At 36.6% G+C, this 12,057-nt stretch overlaps 1 protein-coding gene across 3 annotated transcripts in view; it reads left to right on the top strand.

The window, feature by feature from the left end:
- The window catches only part of Cntn3 (contactin 3), a 369,189-nt gene extending 357,940 nt beyond the window's left edge, over positions 1 to 11,249 (top strand). Inside the window, exons 21-23 of one of the 3 annotated variants that reach the window (XM_031382768.1) lie at positions 4,157 to 4,269; positions 5,616 to 5,784; positions 9,166 to 11,249. In XM_031382768.1, coding sequence (XP_031238628.1) covers positions 4,157 to 4,269; positions 5,616 to 5,784; positions 9,166 to 9,266 — 383 coding nt within the window. In that variant the 3' untranslated portion in view covers positions 9,267 to 11,249. The remainder of the gene's footprint in view (positions 1 to 4,156; positions 4,270 to 5,615; positions 5,785 to 9,165) is intronic. The other 2 variants (XM_031382769.1, XM_031382770.1) reach the window with 2 other exon arrangements.
- The last annotated feature ends 808 nt before the right edge of the window (positions 11,250 to 12,057 follow it).

Genomic DNA, 12,057 nt, shown 5'->3' with positions numbered 1-12,057 from the left:
GTCAATTGATCCACCCTGAAGTGAATGGTACCATTTCCTAATATTGGGGCTTGAATTGTACAAGAGCAGAGAAAGCTATCTGAGTGAGCAGGAAGCATGTGTGTGCTCATTTATCTCTACTATTGGCTGTGGCTGTGATAGAACTAGTTGCTACAATTTTCTGCCTTAACTTCCTCACAATAATCATCTGTAACCTGAGACCATGAAATAAATTAAATCTTCCACCCCTTGTTGCTATTTTGTCAAGGTGTTTGATCACAGCACCAAGAATAGAATCAGACCACCATAAATGTTTACTATCTCACCTTGATAATAGGCAACCATTTTTGAAACTATTCTCCCATTGATAAAAGAGTCTGATGCTCTGGCTTTACCTAGGCATAGCCATGTCACTGTCATTGGCTCTTTGCAGACAAACATCTGTAGAATAAATGAAATCTCTAATAAAGCAAATGTTGAAAAGATAGAAACCCAAACACAGAAAGCATCATACCAGATGCTTAAAGATAGACCATAATTAAAAAGCCTATTTGAGATAGTATTACCTTATTGAATAATATTTAAATTCTCCCAGGAATTTTAGGGTCTGTCCATTTATATTATGTTTTAAATCCAACTAAGTATCATCTTTAAAGAAAACAATTTAGATTTCTACATTCTTTGCTATCATATCATCCTGTCAAAATAGAAGTTTAACAAATAGAAAAAAAAAAAAAGCCTGTAGACTTCAAACCTGACAAGTCATTGTGAAATATAGATCATCTGTTAAGTCCATTAGATCTGGCCCATGTCTAGATATTATAGATCATATTTTCAGATGGGACAAAGCACTAAGAATGGAGTTAGTAGTTCTACAAGGTACACTGTAGTTCAGCTCCATAGCTACTTAGAAGCCCAGTATGTGGCTTTGAAGGTAATTTTTTTTCTTGTTGCTTACCTGAGCCACATTAAGCTTGAGTGGACAGTTAAATACCATTAACTGTATGGACACTGCTATGTGAACAATCATCAGAATTCTTTCTGTCCCTAAGTTTCACTTCTCTACAAGTCACATACAGCAGGTACCTTACTGTATTTATGGGATTGGGACTGGTTTATTTCAATTAGCCTAGTGACCTCAACCTTCATCCATGTTATAGCATATATTAGAAATACATGTATAGCCCCTCTTAACTCTCTGAGTTAGAGCAATTACAGAAAGGAGTATCACTGAATTATGGCATACTGAAGAATAAGTAACTCATATCAAAGCACATTCTGGATCAAAGATGGTTACTAAGCACTGATTTATAAGCTTGGGGGCTAAAAGAGTGGTTGTCTGGTTAAGGATTTCTGAAATAGTGGTGTTATTAGCAGTGGTAGAAGAGAGCTGATGGGTACCATTTCAAATATTTAAGTAGAGATTCACAGCCAGCCATTGGACTGAGCACAGGGTCCACAATGAAGGATCTAGAGAAAAAACCCAAGGAGTTGAAGGGTTTGCAGCCCCTTAGGATAAACAACAATATGAACTAACTAGTACTCTCAGAGCTCTCAGGTACTAAGCCACCAACCAAAGAGTACACGTGGTGGGACTCATGACTCCAGTAGCATATGTATAGTAGAGGATGGCCTAGTTTGTCATCAGTGGGAGGAGAGGCCTTTGGTCCTGTGAAAGTTTATGCCCCAGTATAGGGGAATGCCAGGACCAGAAAGTGAGAGAGGGTGGGTTGGTGAGCAGGGGGAGGAAGGAGGGAACAGGGTTTTTTGTTTGTTTGTTTGTTTGTTTGTTTGTTTGTTTTCAGAGGGGAAACTGGGAAAGGAGATATCATTTGAAATGTAAATAAAGAAAATATCTAATTAAAAAAAAGGAAAATTAAAGGGGAGCCATTAGCTTCATTTTAAAGCACATACAAAAATGTGACTAGCATATCAAGCGGGCTCTTCCATAACTATCATTGCTTGGAATGAGGCTAAAAATTATATTTTTGTTTTTTTAATTTAGTATTAAAGTTGTAAAAAAGTAAAACTAGGGGCTGGAGAGATGTCCGCAGTTAAGAGTGCTTGTTTTTCTTCCACAGAATGTAAGTTCACTTTCCAGCCCCTACAAGGGCTTCAGTGGCTTACAGTGCCCTATAAATTCAGCTCCAGGGAACCCAGTGACTTCTGACTTCTGCAGGTACCTGTACACATGTAATATATGCACACACAGTCAAAACTAAGATAATATAGACATACACATATGATAAGTAAAAATGTACATTTTAAAAAATAAGAAAAATGAGCAAGTAAGCAAACAGAAGTGAAATAAATGAGGGAGATTAGTCAGACACAGGAGGGAAAAATAAAAAACAACCTTCCATTTTCATTACTTACATTAATTCACATAATTTACATATTAATTTACATAATTTCTGATACTTTTTCTTTCTTTTTTCCTTCCTTTCTTCCTTTCTTCCTTTCTTTTTGTCATTTCAAAAATATTCCTATCAGGCTGAATTCATGAATTTTGGGATTCATATCGAAAAAACTGCCCTTTATACAGTCATTTCTTCTCTGAAGCTGGCATCTGGATATACGATAGTGTAGCCCAAATGACTGGAACTTTCTATAATCTGTCAGCACTCATTCGTTGATAGAACAATCCATGCAGCAATGTATTTTCTGAATTTCCTCAAATCAAATCAAATCAAACTTACCTGTTTATACCCCTTATCAGCCACATGGATAACAAACTTCGAGATGATGATGTTCAAACTGCATTCATGACATCTGTGTAGAGTGAGTAGAACACACTGACTAATATTTCAACCCTAAGTAGTTAGCATTGATCTTCTTATCATGGCCCTGCAGCTCAGCCTTAGCTGACTTAAACTCGTTTTTAATATCCAGTCAGAAACCTTTTAAAACTACATGGAATCACATTAGTGAAGACACAAAAAAAAAAAAAAACCCTAGAGAATCTGTAAACAATACCGTCGTGTTGCAGTTGTTCATCCCATAATATATCTGAGAGCTCTTCCATCTCTAAATCTAGGGGTATTTCCCTTATGGCATGAGTTAATGATGATCAGAAATTTTTCTAGAAAGGCAATCCCCTTTTCCCATTACAAATATAGTTATCAAAACCACATCTTATGTTTCACTGTATAAGGATGAACTGTTTCAGTGCTATTGTAGGCAATTGGAACGCTGTTCACAAATGAGTAATATCTTTGTCGTTTTATGATTGAAAAGAAACTGAACCATTGTGTCTCTTGTGTTTGTCAGTAAACAAATGGAACCTGCCACTTGTCACTCCATCCCAGGCCCCCCACACATAGACACCATACACAGACACCCCTACACCTCACCAGTATAATTTTTCTATCTCATGTTCTTGTAAATGAACTAACTGTAAATTCAAGTCTAATAAAAACCCAGAGAGTTTTATTAATTCTCTGATGCAGTTCTCATTAACTTTTTTAGCCCTTTGCATTATTTTTCTCAAAAACTGATTTAAATTTGGAAAATGAAGACCTTAAAATATAGACTCTCTGCTGTGATTTTTCATGGGTATAGCTATTACTTCATGAGAATGAATCTGCGTAATCCTGATTTTTTATTGCCTCTCATTTTACCCATCTCATCATAAGAGGAGACTGGCTTTAAAATCATCCACACTTCATTTCCTGTGACTTTAATCTGCTCATTTGGCAATTTCTCTTAGCTTCTAGTAGGTGTCAAAACAACTCTCGCAAGTTGTCTTGCTTGATTCATCAACAGGCACCCTCTAGTGCTAGAAAAAGGAATTACCTGTCTTATATTTTCACCATTTTCTAGGTATGGATATGGTATGGTATGGTATGGTATGGTATGGTATGGTATGGTTTGGTATGGTATGGTATGGAATGGTATGGTATGGAATGGTATGGCATAATAAGGTATCCTACTATATGGCATACTATAGTATGGTGAAATCCATTTTCTCAGGATTTAAAAATGCTAACTTCTCCTTAAAATGTTTAAGGAAACATTTAAAGTGCCTTTTGGTTTTGACTCATTCCATCTCTGCATCATGGGTTATCAAGGAGAGTCCTCTTCATCCATGAGCCTCTGAGAATATTCACTTGTCTGCTCTGTCTGAAATGTGACTCTGTGCCCAAATCAGTTTTAATCTCTCCTTCTACATTTCAAGCTCCCAGTCAGCCACCAGGAAATGTTGTTTGGAATGCTACAGACACTAAAGTGCTGCTTAATTGGGAACAAGTGAAAGCCATGGAGAATGAATCAGAAGTAACAGGCTATAAGGTCAGTTGTGGCTCAGACTTCACATTTCCAACCTTTGCAAACATGCTGAAAGAAAAGCTAAGTGGAAAGTTTATTTTAAAAATATGGGTGATATGGTTTCTTAATCTAGTTTTCACATAACTACTATGCTTTTCCATAAAGATCATTTTCTGAAAATATCTGACTTGTAAAATACAGTTATGTGAGCTAATTTTGCTTCATAAGGAACTCAAGCATGATGGTCATAACATTTATTATTTATTTTTCAATGCTCACCAAATCCTATTTTTAAAACAACTGTAAGGGTTGTGCATGATTACATGATCCCTACAACCAAAGATACATTCCTCATGGCTCTGTCTGTTACCTATTCTTGCTGCAACCATTGGGGGAGAGCAGAGACAGAAAGGATGGCTTCCTACTTTTATCCTTTACAACCTGAGTATATTCCTAGACTTTTAGGAATTTGAGCACAAATGAAGCTATATTTTCAGCTGCAAAGAACTTCAGTTCTATCCAATTTATGAAGCAATGTTGGGTTTGATAATGTTTTACTGATAGTCTTAAGCTTTAGAGTTAAAGAAAGACAGGTACCCAAAATGAAGTTAAGACAGACTCTAGAGCATGGATCTGGACTTCATTAAGAATACTCACAGGAACTAAGACACACCCTAAGTGCAACTATCATTTCCTCAAAGGATGTTTAAATTCATTGGATTTTATAATAATCATATAAGATATTATTGGCCTTTGAAATTACTGTAGTCACAAGATTGCTAAGAAGCTTAAATGAGATTATCAGAAGTTTCATGAGAGGCAACTAATGGAATTAAAGTTGTTAAAATAAGTCTATCTCACAAGATTTCTGGAAAATAGGGGCTATTTGCTTTATACAAAGATAACAGTTTTGTTTATAATCCTCAGAAAATGACTGCTGAAAGGAATGAGGCCTTTTCCAAGTTTTTATACATTCCTCACTAATGTTAGCTTTATGTGGACACCCTTTACAACAAATATAAATGGCTCAAAATGTTTGCTTTAAGGATGGGGAGAGGCTTCAATCAGACTCTGAAGAAATCAATGGCCTCCTTCTCCTTTCACATATTCCATAATATGCCTATGTTTCTAATCTACCCCACTCATCAATATCTAACCTGAGATTTTCAATAAAAAAGGTTATTGTTCACCCACCCTCCCCAGTTTTGAGAACCTGATGGTTTCAGAGTGTTTATCCACATTTAAGACCTAACATGGAATACACTTTATATTATAGGGATGTAGAGACCTAAAGTCATTTTGGAGTGACAATGTTTGTGAAAGACATAGAAGCTACCTGTATAAAAAGGAGGTTTATTTATGTCTTCCAGGTTTTCTATAGGACTGGCAGTCAAAATAATGTGCAAGTGCTGAACACAAATAAAACTTCAGCTGAACTGTTGCTGCCTATCAAAGAAGACTACATTATTGAAGTCAAAGCCACCACAGATGGAGGGGATGGCACCAGTAGTGAGCAGATCAGGATTCCAAGAATAACCAGTGAGTTGGTTGAGCTCATTCTCCCCTTAACATTTTTGTTAATTTGTTTGTTTTTTTTTTTTGTTTTTCAAGACAAGGTTTCTCTGTATAGCCCTTGCTGTCCTGGAGCTCACTCTGTAGACAAGGCCTCAATCTCAAATATCCACCCGCCTCTGCCTCTCAAGTGCTGGGATTAAAGGCGTGCAGCACCACACCCAGCTTCCCCTTAACTTTTATCACTATGGTTGAACCCTGTAATAAGTCAGTGATTAGTGTGCCGCCTATCCATTTTCTCCAGCATGCATTTCATATGCATGGGGCATGTACTATAAAGACAGAGAGAATACTATTGAAATGGTGCAAAACATGAGAGAAGAAAGTCAAGAATCAGCATTAAACACTATTTACCAAAATATAATATTGAAAATGAAGTGACTGGCATTAGCAACTTAAAAGTGGAAAATTTGGCAATGCAGGAAAACTTTATTCTCTGTGAAAATATTTTGACTAAAGCACACAAATCAAACTATCTTAAGAAAATGGCCAATAATTATTTCATCACTTAACTCTTTAAAGGCCATTTCAGACTGGGAACTATCTAGAAAGTCTGTGCAATTCAGTGGACCAAAAGAGAATATGTCTATTCTGAGGATTTTAAGGGTTGTTTTTTTTTTTCAAGATATTAACAATTGTGCATGCATGAGCTCTTGCATGCTTACATGAGTGCAGTTACATGAGTACATGCCAAAACAGGGCATCATTCCAATCACCTGCAGGTGGAATTACAGGCAGTTGTGAGGTTGAGCAACCTAACAAAGGTGTTGTGAATTGAACTCAGGTACTCTCCAAGAGCAGTGTTCTTAATCTCTGAGCCATCTCATCTCTTCAATCCTGATTGTTTTACCTTGAAAAGTAAGGAACACATGTTCCTTTTTATCTAATAATGTGAGGTCTACATGTAAAATGACAATATATAGAGTTGGACTAGTAACAGGACTGAGTACTATGTTTCTTTAGCGATAAGTGGGAGGTATTTTAGTTTGGACAGTACTCCCCTTTGCCTGCTTTCTCCATGCCACACACACACACACACACACACACACACACACACACACACGTATGTGTGTGTGTGTGTGTGTGTGTGTGTGTGTGAGTGCCTAAACCAGACCACCTGACCCTGCCTTGTTGCTGATTTTGTATAGTCAAGGTTGTTTTAGAAAATGGAGTTTCTATTGATTCCTTTACAATGATAATTCATACTATGCATAAAATGTATCTGTATAGAGATAAGCAAATTTTCTAAACCTTTATCCCATGAATCTTTCTTTAATTAAACCATCAAATTATCTCACCAGTTGTTTGTAATTAAGTCTAATCATTTTCAGAATGATGAAGTTGTTTTCCAATTTTAACTAAAGTTAAAGTATATGAAATGAACAGACTGCAGTCATTTACTAACCCTTGGATATATCAATAACTCCTGTGTTCTCAGCAGCCAGTGATTCTAGGTTAGGCTTGTGCTGAGGTTTAACTTTGATAGAACGGGCTTTAGTTTCATGCTTGAGTGTCTTGGCTGATTCAAACTACTTTGTGTGTGTGTGTGTGTGTGTGTGTGTGTGTGTGTGTGTGTCTGTGTGTGTGTCTGTATGTGTGTGTGTCTATGTGTCTGTGTGTGTGTATGTGTGTGTTGTGTTGTTTTGTTTTGGGGGGTTTTGTTTGTTTTTTGTCTTTTGGTGGATTTGTTTTTTATTGTTTGATGTTTGTTTGGTTTTGTTTGGTTTGGTTTGATTAGTTGGTTGGATGGTTTTCTTTTGGAGGGGTTGGGTTTTGAGACAGGGTTTTTCATGTAGCCCTGGCTGTCCTGAGGCTTGTTTTGTAGACCAGCATGGCCTGCCTCTGCCTCCTGGATGCTAGGGTTAAAACCATATGCCACCATCATCACTCAGATCAGACTACTTTTATAAAAGTATCATTATCTAGCTGGTTTATAACTACAGGAATTTATTCCTCATGATTTCAGAAAATCTACGGTTAAGTTGCCTACAGAATCATAAAATGTTTTCAAAACATTTCAAATCTAAATTTTACCAAAGAAACTGGGTTACCTTTTTGGGTTCTTGGTGTTATCAACAAATGAATTTTTAAATGGACTCAATTGTTTGCTTGAGCAGGCAAACTGTAAATCTGGCAGCTGCCTGGAGGGGAGATGAAGACTAGAAAGAGGAAAAGTTCATGCTTTTTGCAATGGAGGCTAGCAAGCAGCTTTAATACAAGGAGTTGAAGGGTTTGCAGCCCCTTAGGACTAACAACAATATGAACTACCTAGTACCCTCAGAGCTCCCAGGGACTAAACCACTAACCAAAGAGTACACGTGGTGGGACTAATGGCTCCAGCAGCATATGTAGCAGAGGATGGCCTAGTAGGTCATCAATGGGAGGAGAGGCCCTTGGCCCTGTGAAGGTTCTATGCCCCAGTGTAGGGGAATGTCAGGGCCAGGAAGCCAGAGAGGGTGGGTTGGTGAGCAAGGGGCAGGGGGAGGGAACAGGTTTTTTTTTCCCTTTTTCTTTGGAGGGGAAACTGGGAAAGAAGATATCATATGACATGTAAATAAAGAAAATATCTAATAAAAAGATAAAGTAAATAAAATCATATAATATAATAAAAGTAGATGGGGAGCCTTATAGAAGAAGGAATGAGAGTCCAGAGGGTATGGGAGTTGCTTAGGCTTTTGGCCAATATCAAACACACATACACACACACATACACACACACACACACACACACACACACACATACACACACACACACAGAAAAATAAAAAATTAATTAGGACTCAAAAGCAAGGAGATCACATGACTATGCCCCAAGCTTCCACAAGATATGCTCCATGCTGCCTGTTGGAAGGCAAATGCCTTCACTAAGGGGCTTCTGGGAATGCAAAGTACTTCATCTCACTCAGGGGATAATTATTCCTCCCTTTCTTAGCTTGGCTCCAGATGATCCAGATTTCCTAGAAGAGTGGACTCTTGGCTAGGTAATTAAAAGGCCCAGGGATCAGGATAGAATTTACAATCTATTCTCTTGACAAGGAGAAAGTACTTGCCCTGGTGCCTTGGCCTTTTCACATACTAATTTAAGTCAAAGCTTAAAATTCTTTAGTTACCTGGAAAGCAGAGGCTGGGGTCGAAAGCCTTAGAAACTTGCAAGGCTGTTGCTGTTGCTGCTGCTGCTACTGCTACTACTACCAACACCACCACCACCACTACTACTGCTACTACTAGCATGAATATCATTACAACTGAGGACAGGATTTCAGCATCATTTTAGAGGGAACAGAAATGTTCAATCTCCAGTGTTCTGATTACAGCCCTTGCTAATGAGCCCTTTATCATCCTTGACAGGTATGGATGCAAGAGGATCCACGTCAGCCATTTCTAACATCCACCCTGTGTCAGGTTATATATCTATCCTACTGTTCTTTATTGTAAATGCTTTGTGGTGATAGGGCTTTTTTTATTATTTACTGGAAAGTTAATTGGTTACCCCCCCCCAATGCTTTCTGAAACAGTGATTATGCATGTTTTTTTCAGCTATGTGTTTTTAAATTTCTACTTCATTATAGATAAAATATGAATCTAATAAAAACAGTAAATCCTTTTAGAGGAATCTGAGATGCCTTAATATTTGCTTGGTAAACCAAAGGAACTTACAAATTACATACTACAAACTTTTGATACAAATATTCTTCTGTTATAAGTTTAAATACTTGCTCATGTGTGAGACACATACACAGGATACATAAAAATACAGTGCACACATGATGTCCATAAAACACATAATGCATTCATGGTACATACAGCACACAGTGCACAAGCACACACATGCACACACACGCATGAACACACACACAAACACACACACAGTTTTTCTATACCTAAAATCTCTTTTATTTAATATTTTGTTTTCCCATTATTACAACATCACCTATCATTTTCAAATTACTAATTTGAATTTCTCAGAGGAAAATGCATTTAAACACTTATTCTGGAAGGGAGAATTTTTAGAAAATGCTACTCTGAGCTTGGGGAAGTGACATTTATTTCAATGTGCTACTGTATGGCTGTAAGATTTCCTTTGTCACTTTATCCTCTCATCTTTCACTTATTTATTCTATAAAATGAGGTGACAATGTTTCTTCTATCAGCCTTTACTGCAAGAATTTTTTGTTGAAAACAAGGAAAGTGATATGAAAGCATTGTTTCCTCCCACATGCAGTGTCCCTGTGCATAATTTTACAGGAACCTCTTAAGGTGGCACAAACCAGACATTTCTTTGAAGCTTGCTGGCATTGCATGCTCCCCTTAGGATTATCTGTCTTCTTCAAAGATGGAAATTAAACCGGAGTGAAGTTTGTAACATTGTTTCTTTTTGTTGGTATTTACAAAGAAAAAGATGGAACATGGAAATTAATGCATTTTATCCTTCCTAAAAAAATTAAAGTGAAGCTACATAGGGAAGAGAATTAGAAATCATTCTCTTCCCATGTAAAAATAAGCTTTCAGGCTTTGTCAAAGCCCATAGAGAAAATAAGAAAAAAACTCCATCGTAACTCAAATATGAAACAAAATGCATATAATTCTTCATTTATAACTTCTGATTCCATTAAGGGGTCCTCTCTCGGTTTGGATGGCAGAGATGGTTTTTTAATGAAATTTCACTCTCTATCTCATAAAGTCTGGCAGGCTTTTACATTCCCAAGTTAAACTTGCAAAAGAACATGGTGATGTTGCTGGCTTTAATATGGATGACTCAAGTCTTTCGATATGTGGTTTTCAAAGGACTGTGGAAGACATAACTTTGCAGTAATATGTAAAAGGTATATGAAAATTAGAAGATTGAGTACTAGACATTCAACATCAAATTTTTACCACTTATGTACCAATTTTACATTTTGCTGGAATTTTTTCATATTACCAAAGGTAGCAAAATTGGAAACCGATGGTATAACTCTCAAGAAACATTAAACATTAGCAAAATTCTGATGCCATCTTAGTATATCACCCTTCCTTCAGAGATTCCATTTAAGACAAGGCTACTAAGTAAAATTTTAAGTTTTTCTGTAGGGTCTGTATATATTGTACATATCAAAAAGAAATCTGAATGACTAGTTGATTTCATATGACCATTGTTATTTCCAGTCAAAATGTGGGGAAACACTTTCTCTAATCCCTGTGCTTTATGGTACGTATAACAGATCTATGACTTTTTTTTATTTTCTGATGACTCCTAGAATTTGTTCCTATAGTTTTCTTTTGCAAGATGGCTATTCTCTTGTTTCCTGTTATTTCTATCAGTATATCTCCATGAGATGTAGACACTGTTTCATATTGAAAAGTCTAAATTTTACTCTTTAAATTCCTGTGTGTGTATCCTATGGTTATCTGTATGTATGATTTTCTATTATTCTAATAAAATTTATAATAATGAAATTGTTCTGCATTGTTCCTTGTGGTTTGGTTGAGGGACACATCCACATAGCAGGGGGGGGGTGCGTGACATTAGAGCAACACTGCTCTTACCATTGCTTACACTTTTCAGCCTACATTTGACTTTTGCATCTTTTAGAGGAATATTTTAATATTTTTGTTTATGCTCTATTAAGTCAGTAAAACCTGTAATTTGATACAATGTCTTCTACATTCAGCATAATTCCTATGTGCATCGAAGGGCTTGACAGAAAAAAAAATACCTAAAAGACTTATGATGCCTAATTTCTTCTTGCTTGATTTTTGTCATTAATAGAAAGTCACACATTTTTGACAAAAGTGTTGGGTTTTTCTTTTGAAACAGTATCAATGTACCACATTCTACATAGATTTTTCTCTTTCATATCAGAGATAGACTTCTTGAAATGATCACAGTGACATACATTCTAAATATCTGTACACAGTACATTTTAAATATCTGTAAACTTAATAATGACTCATTTTGAATTTGTAAACAATTTCAAAATTAATGTTAGTGTAAGGAAAATGAGAACAAAAATATTCCAGTCATCTTCTCATATTAGACATGGAGTTTATAAAAGAATTAAAAGTCTCTCTCTCTTTCTCTCTCTCTCTCTCTCTCTCTCTCTCTCTCTCTCTCTCTCTCTGTGTGTGTATAGTTGTGTGTGTGCACACACATGTGTGCCTGCATGTATGAGTATCTGTCTGCCTGTCTGTCTGTCTGTCTGTCTGTCTGTCTGTCTTTCTCTGTCTCTCTCTCTCCCTTGCTCTCTATGTGTGTGTTTA

The sequence above is a fragment of the Mastomys coucha genome, unplaced genomic scaffold (assembly GCF_008632895.1).
Source record: "Mastomys coucha isolate ucsf_1 unplaced genomic scaffold, UCSF_Mcou_1 pScaffold20, whole genome shotgun sequence".
In the NCBI taxonomy this organism is placed as follows: Eukaryota; Metazoa; Chordata; class Mammalia; order Rodentia; family Muridae; genus Mastomys; species Mastomys coucha.
Note: the sequence above shows the minus strand (reverse complement) of the source record. Positions and strands in the feature narration are given on the sequence as shown.